The following is a 17,005-nucleotide window of genomic DNA, read 5'->3' on the forward strand; positions in this document are numbered from 1 at the left end:
CTTCAATGCTTCACTCTCGACAAACCGTTCGACCTACCGCAGGGGATTTCAATGACGAGTGGATATTTCCATAGGAGCCATCGTCAAGGTATGGCAGCGAGGAAACGGTTCAGACGGCGAAACAGTTTTTGCTCCTGTTCGTTCCTTTTCTCTCTCTCTCTCTCTCTTTTCTTGAAAATTTTTGTATGTGAAGCGGTCTTGCAAAAGACAAGGGTGAACGGTTTTTTTACTGGATTTGTGACGTCGTACTGAGAGGAAACGAGAGCTCAAAAAATGAAAAAGAACGGGAAAGCGTTGAGAAAAGTTCTTGTTCCACAATAAACTTAGCAGATGGCGTTTACTGCAGCGTTTATTGAAGGGTTTACTACATCGTCGTCTCGACAAAGCACGTATTTCAGGATCAGTTACGTCGGTTAAGGCTGCAGTTAGTGCAATGTCGAATGCTTCTTGTTCTTTGTTCTTCTTCTTCTTCTTCTTCTTCTTATCCTTCCGGTTTCGTACGGAAGAAATGCGTGAAAGGGACGAACGAGATTTTACGGCTCGGGGAACCGGTCGGTAAGTGTCATCAGGATTACGGTATTTTTTTCTACTTTACTTTTAACATGTACAACGTCAGTGTTCAATTAACGCTGTAACGTTGTTGTTGCTTCAGAAGACATCAATGCAAATCAATAAACAGCAAATACTGTAACACCAACCAGACATTAACAGCATTGTTGTTTTTCTTTGGTTTCCTTTCTTTTAAATGTAGTGGAGCAGATTTGCCTCTGTACTTCATGAGTATCAATTTTCCCATATTTCTATCAAGGCTGTATTTCGATGTCCGTAATTTAGTTTTTCTTTCTCTCCACCTTCCTACCGTAATGTTTTTCTCCTCTCTTTTCTTCTGCATGTAGGTAAAAAAAAGTGAAGAGGTTTCGAACCCCCCCCCCCCCCCCCCCCTATTATGCTCTGCAGAGATAGATACAGAAAACTGCCACGAAATATTTGCTGTTTAACATACCGAGCATTTCAGTTTCGACTAAGTTGCAGCAAATTACTGAGGGCTCAGCGTTTTTACTGCCTGACTGTGTCGTCCAATAGAGTTACCACAGTTCCTGTCATAATCACTTCTCCTTCAGTTATTGTTGTTGTTGTCACCTAAAGTGCCACGCGAATAAAGTGTGGCTCGCGAGTCATGGTAACGCCTCTAAAGACGTAAGCAGACCACAACTTATCGGTTGGTTGCGTCGCGCCTGAATACGTCAGAAACGAAGACAAAACTCGCCAGGCATCATTCACGCTTCCCGCAAACTCGCGAAATGAAACAGTGCATAATAAAAAGGATTTGCGTCGAAGGCGCTCAGTCAACTGTTCTTTCCTATGAAGAAAAGCAGATGAACAATATGAGTCATCATGGTCATGCCCGTTGAAGAACCGGTGGAAGGCCCCCCCCTCCCCCCCACACACGCACACGTTGCAGCTAAACGTAAAGCTACACGTCAAGGAAAGTAAGCTCACATTTTTGTCGTATATCTAATAAATAAGTTAACAACACCAAATAACAGGGAAAAGAAAGTGACCGAGAAGGAATTATCAAGCGCATACTGAATCATGTGCCGTTTCGTTACGAATTACTGTTACGTTACAAAAGTACTACAAATTTACAGTTACATTAAAATATTACTACAAAAATTACAGTTACACACACACCTACACTGGATGGTGTTGGGGTGGGCGATTCACCGCCGCTGAGGCGGTACACTGCCCTATTTCGCGTTGGGGGTTGGTTACACAGATTACAATGTACCTAGGGTATATCCGGGATGTTGCACTACTGTTATACTTGATCTGCATCGAAGGATGTCAGCGAATAATAAGTGCATATGCGTATGCAGTGCTCTATTCACGGTCAAATCAAATAATGAACTCGTGTTAAGTCGAGATTTAACGTCTTATAACTTATCTGGACGCGTGAATGAAGCTCCCTAACGCGTCGTCAAAGCGCGGAGAAATTTACGTATGTGCGAACGGAGGCTAGTTGAAAGACATCCGAAGCAATGCTGATAACTTTTAAGTACACGAACATGTTAAGTGCTGACGTTTACAGTTAACGTAATATTAAAGTTATACAACCTCAAGTTATTGAAGTAATCTTTTCCGAAAGAGTTTCTCTTTTTTTTTATCTTTTGTCGGCATTGTGGTTGAAATATAAAAGAGCCTAATGAGATTCCAGCAACAGCTGAGCAATTCATTTATTCATTTCATAATTTCATCATGCATTGTTCATTATGTATTATTTCATTACTCCTTATCGTCCTCTCCCTTGTCATTTTCCTTTTGCTGTCCTAATTGCAAGCTGCAAAATATTCACATTTATTTGTACAACATTAGAAAAATATGCGTTGAAGAGCAAGCCTTTTCAAATGAACGTTCCATAAAGGGACTCTCGAAAGAAGCGGAGCCGGTGCTGCCATCTTTGAGACCCCACCCAAACTAGCTCCGATCAGCAGTTATTAGTGTTCAGCGATGACTTGTCAGCTATGTAGTGTTCCACAGAAAAGATACATCGTCCCTTTTTGCGGAGACATAGGATGAACCTGGGCGGTTTGAACATGCGCGTATTGCGTGTAGCAGAAAGCACGCTTCTAGTTTCAGTCATGGGGTGGCGCTAGCAGCTCATGTCCAACTTTTTATTTTCGGGGAAAGACGAATATAGGGCAGAGGAAGCAGGTCGAAAAAAACTTTGTAAGCGGGCGGGTGGGTGGGTGTGACGCCCATATCAGCTGGCAACTGGTGACTTTCAAAATCTTGATGTTTTTTGTAGGGATGTCTAGTAAGGTTTTGGGGGTTCGGGGAATATTCCGGGTTCGCCAACACCAATATCGGAAGAGAAAAAAGAAAGGCGTTAACAGGCAGAGAGAAAGTTAAAAAAGTTGAAAATGTCTATTGTCACTCACATGATATCCATACTTGGAAATCTGATACAAATTTCAATTCGATCATCACATCATCGTATCTCTATGTGTATGTGTGTGTGTGTGTCAATTCGACGGTTCCATACGCTGCACAGGCAGCCCAAGCAGCACAATGTACTGAAAGTCGGGTGCAATAGGGGTGGACGGTATGTGTCTTATATCAATGTTCTTTAGTTTCACGGGTCTGTTTAAGGCCTTCCGCATACCCGTCCACCCCCATTGCACTCGACTTTCAGTACATTGTGCTGCTTGAGAAAGCTCTCTGAGTGTTTGTTAGTTTTGCACCAGTCTCTCTGTGATAAGAACGATAAAAACGATAAAAGTCTCTGTGATAAGGTTGGGAACACCGAGAGGTGAAACAAGAGCCCGGATCTTCACACCAGGGTCCCTGATCTTGAACTCGTACATAACGATTGATGTTCTTTTTTCTTTTTTTTTTTTTTTTTAAGGTTGGCGTGCTCCAAATGTCAAATGACTGCAAGTGAAAACCGTTTTGGTAGGCTAGGATTCGGAATAAAACGGCATTGGGTTCGCTCTTTACGCCTCGCTTTATGGTACTGACAAGCCCCCGTGGCCTTGGCTACGATGATGGCATTGCAGATGAGGCAAAGAGGCTTAGAGGTGACCTGGGTACGAATCCGGGCGCAGGCTATGCTGTCTTGGTCTTTTCCCTTGGCTTTCCTCAGACGTTTTAAGACACATGTCGGCACAGTTCCCTGGGAAGTCGGGTGAGCGGGTACCATGCAAGTCTGGGGTCCTATATTCGACACCTCTGACTCGTGGAAGGCAATACATATCGGCGAAACAGGTGGCTACATAAGGTAGCATGATAAGGGAGGATAAAAGAGCATGAGGTTAAGAATAAAGACCTATACGCTTCGCATTTTGCTTCCCATATTGGCATATGTGCTGTCAGAAGTAGTTCTCCTGCACTGAGGTATTATTTACATCGAACGACACCGACGTAAGACAGGTTGTGGAAGACTTGCCATATCACGCAGCAAGGGCAACGTTTTGTGTTAGCACACCCACTGCCGTTTTGTCTAGCAAAGCCGATGGCACTTGATTGCCAGAGGTACGCGGTTCGGTTAATTCTGGTAGAGGTCTCCCTATAGTCCCGTAGTGTAAAGTCGCCAACAGTGAGCCCTGTGAAGCCGGCCCAGGACGTACGATCCTCCTCGCGATGGTCGTGACGTTGCCCGTCTGAGCTTGGCGAACTACGGCAAGCAGTTCCATGCGGCGAATGTCGGCACAGCCCCCCCCCCCCCGAAATTGGCCCAGGACGCATACTAACCGCCCTGTCCCCCACTCCTTCCTGCTGTCCTCTCTCCTGCTGTCCACGTCTGTACGCCACTAAGAGCCACAGTTGCTTCGCGGCGGTAACATGGAATAAAAATAAACGAAACTAAATTACGGTTACGGGGTTCGTCCCAATATTAAGAGAGTGGTTTTGAAAGCATTACTTTTATTCAAAAACGTACAAGCGGACTGTATCACCTTCAAAATGCGTTCAATGCAACCGTACACAGCGATTCTAGCGAAGATGCTATTCTTCATAACAGTGGAGGAGGTCCTCAGTTGAGATGCTGTCCAGAGCCCTCGTCGCAGGTGACTGGGATGGTGCCAAAATGGTTTGATTTCAAGAGCTTTTTAGATTTTGAGGAACAAGAAGAAAAAAAAAAGAAAAACCCCACGCCAACAAGTCACGGCTCTGGGTTAGGTAATGAAGGGTAAGGAAGTTTTTCTGTGCGAAAAATTCCGTCACAGCCAATGATGGGTGACCGGGCGCATTGTCGTGGTTGGGGGCCCACGTGGTGGTAATGACAGGGTACGCTCCCAAAGCCATTCTCGAACACTCGAGGATCTGTATCTAAAATGTATCTGTCTGAAATTTAAACGTCATCTCGAGCCAGAGCATTTGTGACAGCTGCCACATTTTCATCGGTTCATTACGTTGAAAGCCACCCGGAGCGCTGTTCATTTTCAGCGACTTCCGTTCCATCTTGGAAGACCTTGTGCCACCTGGCAACTTAGGACAAAGAAGTTTCCCCTATGCCGTGTTCAACATTTCTAACGTTTCTGAAGGTTCTCCAAGTTTAACACATTTTTTTAAAATTAAAATTTAAAATTTAGTAATTGCATGACGCTGCTCGGCTCCACAGCATTTTCGTCCGTGACGTCGTTGAAAAACAAGAGTGCAGTTCCGTACCGTGCAGACCGTTCCGATGGCTCGGGCTCAACTGAGGAGGGCCGATACTGCGAAGCTCAACCGGATGTGACATCACGGCAGGCATCTCTGCCAATGAGGCAGCGGCAGAGAGGGCACGTGATTATGGACACCAACAGGAATGGCCGGAGCGCTGGCTTCTCGACCACGGAGTGTGTGTCAAAGGTCTGCATGTCGCTAATCGTGGCACGCAAAAAAAAAAAAAAAAAAAGATAATCACCTGAACACACTGGCGTGCATAGCGTATAATGAATCACGTACACGAAAGTCAATCAGTGATTTCATTGGCTGGGCCATGCTAATCACAGGAAGTGACAAGAGCTACTTCAAAAACTTAGCCTACTTAGTCTTGTGCGCGCAGTGATCGCGCAGGTATTGGAGGGCACCAATTTATAGCGTTACTAGCGAATACTCTCTCCCTCATTGCACGGTTCAATAAAACGCCATTTATAATCATGCGCAGCTGCATAATACATACACATAAAACAGACCACTGTGCGCGGGGAGTAGCCATAAAATGCGCGAGTATAGTATTCATAGCAGTACTTACTCTAGATTATAAGGTTATAAAAGGATCAGCGTCAATATCTGAAGGAAGCATTGGACGTGCTTCACGATCGCCGTTCACATGCGCTCGTAAAACGCGACTGGCGATTTCCTCGATGGGCGGTTGAGAAATTCCATTACATCGAAGAATGTCGGAAAAGGAACGAAAGTGAAACATTGGCCAATGTCAAGGGCACGTTTTATTTTATAGGCATTTAATTTGCTTCGAATATGCAGGCTATCTCAAGGTGTCCAGCGGTAGTATCCTGGAAAACTGTTTTTATTGTTGTCTCACCAAGACGCTTGGCCTCAACCAACCTTAGAGCTAGCATCGTTTCTTGGGTGACACTCAGGTTCCTATGGGCTTGTTTCACGACGTTTGGGGGCACTCCGAACCGCATTCTGCAGCGCCATTTGTGGTCGTGTAGCCGGTGGTTTTTCTGTACATAGGCATGTATCACCTACACTGCGGCTCTGAAAAATGGGCGCGCAAGGATTTCTAAGAGATGACGTTCCCGGTACGGCAGTAAGGCAGGGACCACGCAGACTTGTGCCCGTTACCAAAAAAAAAAAAAGGAACTAAATACGTTACTCGTTACCAACATACAAAAGTAACGAGTTCTCGTTACTCAAAGGTAACGAGTTACTTTTACGTTACCGCCGCATAGTTAAAGGAGCCAACAAACATGCGTCACTTGCCCTCAACTCATTATTAATGAGGAATTTCACTTCACAAGAAGCTGATACTCGTAATTTACATCAGTGATCTTCGTTCTCTTTCGTGTGAAGACATCTGCTGCCGAAGTGGGGGTGGTCGGATATTATGAAAACACAAGAGAAGGCACCGGTTTTCGCGCCACCGATCACCAACGGTTCCCCAAAACAGACGAGGGGCTGCGTCATAAGTTAGGGCGTTCAGAAGCTTAGCAAAGACAAGAAAAGGCTAGAAGTGGAAACGCGTTTTTTGTAGCCATAGCACAATTGGTGCCCCTTCTTGGGAAGGAGTGATAGTCGGAGATTACGGAAAGAAGAGAGCCAACAACACCTCCAGCGAGGGACTGCAATAATACTTTGAGTCACACGTGGTCGTGGGTCACGCAGGTCAAATCTGAACGCATTGCGCCACACGGAGGGCCGTAATGTGCTCCCCCGCGCTGAAGAAAAGGAACGAGTAACGCCAGTAACGAGTTACCAAGTTTTGTAACTGATTCTGTTACTATTACCATTTTTTAAAAAGTAACTGAATCGTTACTTCGTTACCAAAAAAAGTAACCGTTACTAAGTAACGTGTTACTTGCAACGAGTTAGGCACAACTCTGGGACCACGCCGCACACGACCGTCTAGTTAGGACACTCTACACTAGAGGAGGGCAGTTGGCGCTGCGGTCGCAGGACGAAGCTTTAGTGCAAGAAGCCCACAGACGACCTGAGCCCCTACGTCATTGATTACGTAACGCCACCGAGCAAAGCATGCTGGTGGGCACAATCAGCTTTATCGGCCCATCAGCCGATGCGTTTTTCCCGCTTCTAGCCCACCACAGCAGAATATAATCTCGAACCGGCCTTCTGTTGACGTCACATGTTTCTAAACAGAGGGTCGTCTATAGGCAGCACCTCCTTGATAGTAGAAGGCCTGCGCACTGCCCAACTCACGGAGGCCTGCGTGAGCTTTGCGAGCTGCTTCGATCTTTTCTCTTGTTCGCTCTTTCATTGACGTCATAGCAGCATCCACAGCAGGCCTTCGTGTGTGACGCAGTGTCACGTGGGGCGCAGGCCTGATGCTATCTAGGAGGTGTTGCTATAGGTTACTGTCCCTACGGTGCCATCACTAGTGTCTGATCTCCGTTTCTACTCAGACCGGCTACCATCCTTCTTGTCTAATAATCTTTCAAACGGACTATCGCATCCGGAAACGTGTGTGTGACACAAGAATGTTTGGCACTGCCTTCAGATTCTACTTGGCCAATAGACGACCTGCGCCCCTACGTCACTGATTACGTAACGGCGCCGCGCAAAACATGGTGGTGGGCACTAGCAGCTTTATCGGCGTATCAGCCGACGCGTTTTTCCCGCTTCTTGCCCGCCACAACAAAATATAACCTCGAACCAGTCTCCTCGTGACGTCACATGTTTGTAAACATAGTGTCGTCTATATTATATTCCGAAAACAGCTTACATATTAAATAAACGGGTTTTATAGATTCGCACTGCCTCTGCACCTGAGGGAGCCCCAGTGATAGTAACATCATGATAACGAAGGCCGGGCACACCAATGGGAGCGTAGCGCACGCGATTGTGTCCGAACTCATCGGCGTCGCGTTCGCACCGCAATATACTCCGAAAAGTGAAAAGTCATTTCTAAATACGCGACCATATCGCATGGACACGACGGAAATTGATGTTCTGAGGCTGGAACACAGAAGAAGGACAAACACACAAAGCATCAAGTGGTTAAGAACAATGTCCTTTCTTCCTTCTTCATGTCGCATGGAATGCGGTGTTTGTACAAACACGTCCTGCGCTAACCCAGAAACATCATTCTGACATTTCACAAGCCGATCCCAGATCTCCTCGACTTGCAGACGCTCGCGAGCCCGCCGGTCGTCAAAGGGCGCATCCTGATTGGACTTGCCCGTGTGACGTTTTCTCCTATTTCCGGAGAGGGAATGCCGGCGTGCCCTCAATATCCGTCGTTTGCTTCTGCCATGCATTACTACGCTAAATCGCCTCGGATTTTCGGCGTTATTGTCGGTGATGAACGAGGAGTAAAACGGCACAGTAGTTTCGGAATCGACCGCGGCGGATGCGATACACAGGGTGGATTTTGCCTTCAAGATTTGATTGGTTGCAGTATGGGAGAGGATTGTCAGCGACGAGATCGAAATATCAAGGAATTGAGTACTGTTATGTGTCGTTCAGAGAGGGAGAGAGAGAGAAATATGGCGAAATGAGCGGCTCTCGAATAACTGCAAAGACAGATAACGTGTGTGATGCGACCCACTATTTAATTTCGCCACGCCGCCGCCAGCAACGGGGCACAGTATCGCCCCTGGCGGTATGGAATTCGCCACTCATCATTGTTCACATAAAGTTGTTGTTGCGTGTCTATTTGTATTGGTGTTACAGAACAAAACGAAAACACACAGAATTCCATTTCCTTTCTTCTTTCTCCCTACACTTAGTAGATCGCAACTTCAAACGTGCATTCCTCCTTTTCTTGACTTGCGTTAATTGTGACGTTACTCATTTTGGACGCCAACTGCGGCAGGCAGTTTGGGCACTACCACCAGAGGTGGTTCCTTTTTATATTACGAATATTAGTGCTGCGTACTCAAACGTGCACCTGACCCGAATCTATTTTATGATATGCTCTTGTGATATGACGCAATGTAGACTCAATGAAAGTTGAACTGGTGGCCATTAATAGTAATAATTTGTATTATAATAATATCACTGTAATATTTTTGAGAATTTGTAGTAAGTGTTATAATACTCGTTCTCTAAATGTATTTGTATCTGTATTATAATACACAAAATCGAATTTCTGACAGGCTTTCAGGACAATGATGGCTATAGCTCAATGTCCTTGGCGACTTTATTTATTTATTTATTACAGGCATTACAGTAGGGGGGGGGGTGTTACAAGACAGTAGAAGGGAAAAATTTTATAAACGCAAAAAATGAATAAACAGAATTACCAGTAGGAGGGCATAAACGACAAGCGCAGCAATGCACCTTCTAATAAAACAAGTTAGCGTTCGGTGCAGAGACAACACCATTAGACAGACTTTTCCATTGCGATATAGTCTAGGAAGGATATTTAAAAAACATCTGTTGGACAAGCGTATTCACGAACTTGTTTTTGGCCGAGCGGGGGCGTCGCGCTCGTTGGTAGGTAGCCAAGGTCGTGCTGAAGGCTTGGAGGTGTTGGGTTCGATACCTACCACCGACTGTGCTGTCTGACGTTTTCCCTCGGTGTTCTGGCAGACTTTCCGGACGAACGTCGGCACAGTTCCCTTTGAAGTCGGCCCACGACGCATACTAACTCTCCCCCCCCCTGTCCCCCACTCTTTCCTGCTGTCCCCTCTCCGTCTGTCACCGTCTGTACGCCGCTCATGGCCACAGTTGCTTCGTGGCGCTAACACGGAATAAAAACGATTCCGTGTATACCTGTGCAACCTTTGGCACTCGCAACAGATATACAGCGACAGCTACTTGCAGCGGCGAAACGAGAAAGGAGATCCCGGAGGACCGAAGAGGAGAGGGCACGGCAGGCACAGGCAATGCAGCGTAGATAGTGTCCGAATGAGTGTAGAAAACAAGGCTCGACATGCAGAAGAGGAAAGAGAAAGCGAGCGAGAAAGGTGAGCGAAGAACAGAAAGCACACTTGCACTTGCAGAATGCACTTGTCCATGCATAGTCGTCATAAGCACATTCCTACATACATACATTCATGCATAGGCGTCATACGTCATGTATATGTCATTAGTAGGCGCGTCTAACCTGACCTTACATCCCATATCTATGACACAAACATAATTACGCTCCTTTGTCCTGGCCAATCTCCCTTAGTGGCGAACGGCCAGCGTTTGATTGGAAGAAGTAGAAGGAGAAGAATAAGAAAGCACAACTATCCACAATGACGAGAAGAGGAAAGCGATATCTGTGACGGACAGTGCACGCACGCTATCAGATGCTCAACTCCGCATACACAGCTGTCGCTGTAAAATTGACATTTATCGAATGATCCACTCTTGAAGATACGTAGCTAGGAAGTGATAAATCTCGGGAAGGATATCAATCACATTTACTTTAACATTCATTACGGCGCTAAGAAAAGCGCTTCAGCGAAGCCGAATGATACATGGCCAATTCAATTCTATTCAATCATTTATTTTTCCTCGGAAGGTTAGGAAGCCTTGGAAGGCTTTCCCGGAAGGCTACGCGAAACGGAATGTTGTTCAAGGTCTTTCCTATGTCTTCTGGTTAACTTCTGTCATTCCCACTTACAATGTCTCAACTCTAACGACGCACGCTAACCCCTCCATCCCAGCATCTGTCCCCACGTGCGCACCGCGCTGTTAAGCGCGCAGCTGCTTCACGGCGTTGACGCGATATAACGACGAGAGGCGCTTCTAAACAATGTTAATGAAACACCAGAGCAACACGAAACTTTGAAACGTCATTTGCTTGCTGTTTTGTAAACAAGAAGACGGTCGGCCGGGAAGAAAAGCCGTTCGCATTTTGAGTTCGTGGTTAGAATTCAGCACATCAGGACCAAAGCCCACGAAAGTATGTGAGACATTGGAAGCGAAAACTTAAGGCTTTTTCTTCCTGCCTTCCAATGAGACGGCCCGGGAAAAGCGAGTGCTACTGCGGGTGACAAGTTTAGACCCCTGTCGAGAAAAGTTCGAAACCATTCCTTTTCTTTTTTTCTTTTTTTGTCGTCCTGTCTTTGGCTGGGCTCCGGTGTCGAAAGAGAGTAAAATAGAAAAGGTGATTCTTTCCTTGGATAGATTTTTTTTTGATTGCGTGTTAGCGCCGCGAAGCAACTGTGGCTATGAGCGGCGTACAGATGTGGACAGACGGAGAGAGGACAGCAGGAAGGAGTGGGGGACAGGGGGATTAGTATGCGTCCTGGGCCGACTTCAGGGGGAACTGTGCCGACATTCGTCTGGAAAGTCTTCGGAAAACCCAGGGAAAACCTCAGACAGCACAGCCGGCGGTAGGATTCGAACCCACCACCTCCCAGTCTACAGCACGACCTTGGTTACCACCAACGAGCGGACGCCTTAGCCCACTCGGCCATGCCGCTGGTCCTTGGATAGATAGGCACGTTAGTGCAAATATCGACTCGTAATTTCTGTAATCCTTTTACCTCCCGCTTGCTAGAGCTGAGCGCGGGTGCGGGTATACCCGTTGGTACCCGCAGTTACCCGCACATCGTCACGATTTGCGGGTAGGAATTCGCGATCGCTGCGGGTAGCGGGTAAAATGCGGGTGCACCCGCAATGCGACCGCGAGTAATGCGGGTGTACCCGCATTACTCGCACTCCATGGCCAACTAAGTGATCCCTCTCTGTCACATGCGAGCTCAGCAGTGTCCTATGTCGTTGGCCGTATAAATCCAGGTGCCAGACCGCAGTAGGCAAGTGCTGGCGGGCGAGTTCGATTATTAATGCGGGTATATATGGCTCTCTGTTAAATTGCAGTTTTATTGGCATACGGTTGAAGCCGTCCGAGACACGTAGCCAACACTCAGAATTTCCATTGTTTTAAAATAGAAACAGCGGTAAAGTGGACGAGGAACACTTCCCCCTGCGTGTCCCAATGCGGGTATACAGACAGCACTGCGGGTGCGGGTCACACACGCGCGGGTACTGTGTGGTTGCGGGTCCAAGTTTGCTTAACCGCACTCACCTCTACCGCTCGCCTGGTATGTTTTGTGCGAGTTTCTGTTTACAGCGCTGTTGACGAAGGAAGTCAACGATACGCGAGATCACGTTCAGAGAAGAAGAAATCGTTCCGGTCAACGTTCCAACAATCTTCTCGGCTTGCAACAGACCCAGGTTGACAGCGCTATCATCCATCACTGTGACACAAATTTTGCTGTGAGTATTATAAGAACTGCCTTGCCAACATGGCGCTGCGATGCGTTTTATATCTAGCGTAATGTGTTATATCAACAAGTAAAACGCATGTCTGCAAAAGGGGAAATGACATCCTTTCAAAATACATATTTTTAAACTTTTTAGAGTAGAGTACAGTAGAGTACAGTATTCGCCCTCTAGGGATGGACATAAGTACGGTGTCACCATAGGCGGGGTTGTACTGGTTGAGTCTGTTCTGGCTTCTTCCTTGAACGCATTTGTCAATTATCTGTGGTTTCGCTGTCTAATTATTAGACGCACAATTACAGCATGTACGTTAACATGTAACCATTATAACATAAGAATATCGGATGTTTAGTATGCTCATCTTTGCACCTTCGAGGCACATGTAAGTAATTTTAGTCAAAGCAATGGCACGTATAAGCATGCTGGCGTAAATCCTGCTAACCTGCATCTTTCTGAAAGAAAAACAACAGACTTGGTCTTATAAAAAAAAAATTATAGTCGTTCCACTGATTCCATGTATACAGACTACAAATCGCGAGACGAGAAGGAATAGAAGTCTCATGCAAAGGCACAGCAGCCTCGAAATGTTAAACCCAATCTACTTCTGCGCACTAAGCACACCATAGTCAGAACGTAATGGTGATGATGCTCTTATCATGCCTCCCGTCAAAATGCTTTTTGATCGAAGGCAGGTATCCATATCTGGTGTTGCCCTCTCCTGATGACGTCTAGCTGATGACATCTAAGTGACTTGATGCACATGTATCAGCACAAAAGTGCGCAACATGCTATCCCTTTACAGGTTTCACGGGCATGACGTCCTGGCAACCGGCAGAGAAAGTAGAGTACGGAATATCCCGTACCAGTCGCGTTCTTCTGGCGTGCACCTTTTTCCTCTTCGTGCTGGGGGGCGTCCTATCCGTCGTGGGCGTGGCTGAGATGGAACCCATCAAAATCTACGGAGGACTCATCGTCACCGTCATCGCCCTCGGCATGTACACTCTCATCGTTATGTACACCAGGGTCTACGGTCCACCCTCAGGGTTCCAACTCAAAGGTAACGCAATTTGTCTGATTCAGTCTTTGTGTTACTGGAGCAAAGTTAGGTCAGCGTGATTCCCTCCCATGTCAGGAGAAGTTTCTTCAGTACCAGAACTGGAGCACCGCTGGACGTTTATAGAGTCCGTAGCGAGACATTCCAGAGACCTATTGCTGTTGGCTCGTTACCCTTTCATGATGTTCCCAGTGACCTTTCTTCCTCCTCGTTCTTCATCGTTACTCTCCGTGTGCAACGCGAAAGAGGAACTCTGTTCGTTGTTGTAGCGTAAAATTCGATCCTTCTGTAACTGCTGCACTAAAAAAAAATACCGCCCTAGCTCACCTGCTGAGAGCGCATGGTTAGGTGCGTCAAAATGAGACGCAGGGCCAAGACTCGACATTTGTTTACTTGATGTTATCTGTCTTAGAAATACGGTGGCTGATGAACTTCACACTTTACTTACTGAGTGGTGTGTATACGTGTACTCTTATTTTCTCACGGAAATGGTCGTGATTGGAGCATGCGCTGAAGAGAAAAAAATCGTCTCTGTATGCCTGGAGGGCGTAGGCTAGCCAACAAAGCGGAAATTTCTGTAGTTATTTTTAATTTCATGAGCCCAGCGGCTCTTTGCAAGCATACTACGCCAAAGTGAGTTCGCAATCTAATTATTTAGCTAGCTAGGTTTGCATAGAGTCACTAAATAAGCTACGCTTCAGAGTAGCGACACTGTGCCGCCATGTTGTTTCGGATGACCTCCAGCGCCATCCATTTAGCGCTCTTCGAAGTGTCGTCTTCTTCCACTGCTGAACTTCACCTTCATATATTTCTACTGCCAAAATAGAGGTGGGGCTGGAGGTCATCCGAAACAACATGGCGGCTCAGTGTCTCTACTCTGAAGCGTAGCTTGTTTAGTGACTCTAGGTTTGCAGACTTTGAGGAGGACGTGACTTTTAGTAAGGACGTGCAAGGGGGGGGGATAACATCAGAGTACTTTATTTAGACAATCATAGGCCAACAATCAAGTAGCGTTATGTCCTGATGTCGTCTCTCCTGTCCTGATATCGTTGTGTTCCTGATGCTTTTTATTTTCGCCCATTGCCTGGGATGCTTCGAACGTACGATAACAGAACAGATTTTGCGATTCAAGCTATGACGATGAAGCAAAACAAGAGGGCACCGAAAAGCAAACCACGTGCGCCACAATATACTGGCAGGGCCTTATTTGCAAAGGACCAGATTGCCGCATGTGAAGTATGGGCGCATAAATTTTGTATTGGGAAATGGGTCGATTGCGACTTTTGAACTCCACAGTACATTGCTTAGTGTTAGATCGCTTTAATATACCAGTACACAGATTGGAAGCTGAAGACCACTACGAACGCCCCCCTGATTTTTTTTTTTATATATACGCATAGAAGTACGTAGAAAATTATGCTTAATCAACAAAATTTTTATCATTTTGTTTCATCGTACCTTAATTCTCACCAGCGGCACAGCTGACGTCACAGGTCACATGCGAAAACGTCCCACTGTGACGAAGAACGTGAACAGAGGCGGTCACACGTAACCAGACCTAACGTAACGTAGCCTCAGGTCGTGAACCGCCGATATTTCCAACAGGTTTGTACTTCTACTGGACCTTAAAAGTACTCCCTAGAAGATCAATCTACGTTCAAAATATCGGTGGCTCACCTGGCGCTTCAGCTTCAATCGCTTGTGTGTATCCTATGGCAAATATTTTGCGCAGGATTGAATGATAGCTTGCTTCCGGCATGGTAGTTTTTGTTGAACCCTACGTGTGTTTCTCAGTCCTTAAACATCTTTCTTTCTATCCATCCAGGTCTAGAAACCTTGGCCAAAGTGAAACCCGCCACCTTCAAACCAGCACCCGAATCCCAGTGCCTCTTGATCCTGGCGTTCGGTCTCTTTACGTCTGGATGCATATGCGTCATCATGGGATTCAAATTAGCCGTTATTTACATGTGGATACCCGGATACTGCCTGTCCGTCGTCGGCTTTCTCGTCTACACCGCCGCAGTCGTGTACGGCCCGCTGACCATCAAGCCCGGCGCTCTCGTGGTCGCGTTTCCCGACGACAACCTTCCCATTCCCGGAAACGCGAGCGTTGAGACGCCGCCGGAAATGCGGAAACGACGGGAAGGACGCAAGGAGTCCTTGTACGAGACCTCCTTTATAGGAGACTCTAGGAAGAGCAGTAGGAGGAGCAGTATGATGACTTCCATGTTTGAGACCGAAACGTCGGTTTCGCCACCTCGCAAGAAATCCGACAAGAAGAGGAGTGTCGTGCCGGATGTTGTTGTCAGGCGGCCGAGTGAAGCGGTTAGAGGTCCGATGAAGCCACATGGTGTTCCACGGCCGACAGTGAAGCCGCTGCTCAAGAAGCCGCCACCGAAACCACAAGCAAAGAAATTCTTGGGGCTATTTTGAACGGACGTTGCTTATGTTTAGATAAATATAACAGGATTATTATATAATTGTGCGCAAGGCAAATGGATGGTGCGTGGATTTTCTGTCGCAATGGCTGGAAGGAAGGTAATGCTGCAGTTCAGCAGTGACCGCGAGCGTTTACACGCAGGTGACACGTGGTAGTAAGTCCTAAATGTATGGTATGTCCATAAGCGGAGTAATTAACGTAAGCGTGAACAGGAGAGACTGACATTGCGCTTGTGAAGAAGGGCGTGCGGTACATCCCATTTGCCTCGTTATGTGTGATATAATATGTATCAAAATTGTCTGGTTGCAGGTATCGAAGCGTTACCATGGCAGTAGGAGGTTGCGTGGCCACACGACAGGATTCACTGTGCCGAGGTTTTCGTGCACGATGAACCCTCACGTAGGAGGAAGCCACGGGTGGCCTTATAGGCCAGATCAGAGCCATTTATAGGGAGAGTTTGGCCATTCTCTGATCTTTTGCCGCCTCGTGGGTGGAGCCTATTTTGACGTCAGTGTCATCGTTGCGCCGCCCAAAAAGACTGAATCCAAGCAGAATCCGCTTATCAGCCATCTGATGCGCGTCATATTGATGCTGTCCGTCAGCTTTGTTGTCGCGATGAATTCAATCTACAAGAATAACCGACTTATGACCCACAGCCGCCTCTGATAAAGGGGGGTTTTGTTGCCAAACTGAAAGAGTTCAAGGACGAAGGGCTTTCGAAGGACAATGTACGCACGTGTCCTCCTTGCATCGTAAACAACGATCAGCATCAATATGGTGAGGGCGAGCGGCTGACAACGGGACAACAATAGAGCACGGCGGGGGAGGTGGCTTAGCCGTGACGTTGCATGACGCGCTTCAAGTTAGGCTCCTCCTAATGGCCAAACTCTCCCTATAAACGGTTCTGGGCCAGAATGTAATCAAGCGACTCCTATACGTTTCTAGTGCGGAAGTGAATTGCAGGGAGAAAGTTCATGGACTGCGCATTGCTGAACGAATGTAGTCACCCTTTCTACTTTGGTGTGAAGTGCGGTCGTAAAATTGTAGACTCCGGCTGTTAAAAAACAGACACGCAAAAATGCATGCTCCAAAGTAGTTCTTAATGAGCGTGCACTTGAGAGAAAAATATTGAATGGTTCTCGAACGCGCTTCAGAGTATTCCC

General features: G+C 46.7%; 1 protein-coding gene and 1 long non-coding RNA gene across 2 annotated transcripts in view; one reads left to right on the forward strand and one right to left on the reverse strand.

The window, feature by feature from the left end:
- Positions 1-17,005, reverse strand: part of LOC135387608 (uncharacterized) — a 358,849-nt gene that overhangs the window by 172,892 nt on the left and 168,952 nt on the right. The gene's annotated exons all lie outside the window — the stretch shown is intronic.
- Positions 12,228-15,892, forward strand: LOC135387606 (uncharacterized). Its single transcript, XM_064616720.1, has 3 exons — positions 12,228-12,342; positions 13,151-13,405; positions 15,228-15,892. Exons 2-3 carry the CDS (start codon positions 13,162-13,164, stop codon positions 15,833-15,835), a joined length of 852 nt encoding a protein of 283 aa, XP_064472790.1. The 5' UTR covers positions 12,228-12,342; positions 13,151-13,161; the 3' UTR covers positions 15,836-15,892.

This window comes from Ornithodoros turicata, chromosome 3 (genome assembly GCF_037126465.1).
Source record: "Ornithodoros turicata isolate Travis chromosome 3, ASM3712646v1, whole genome shotgun sequence".
Taxonomy (NCBI): Eukaryota; Metazoa; Arthropoda; class Arachnida; order Ixodida; family Argasidae; genus Ornithodoros; species Ornithodoros turicata.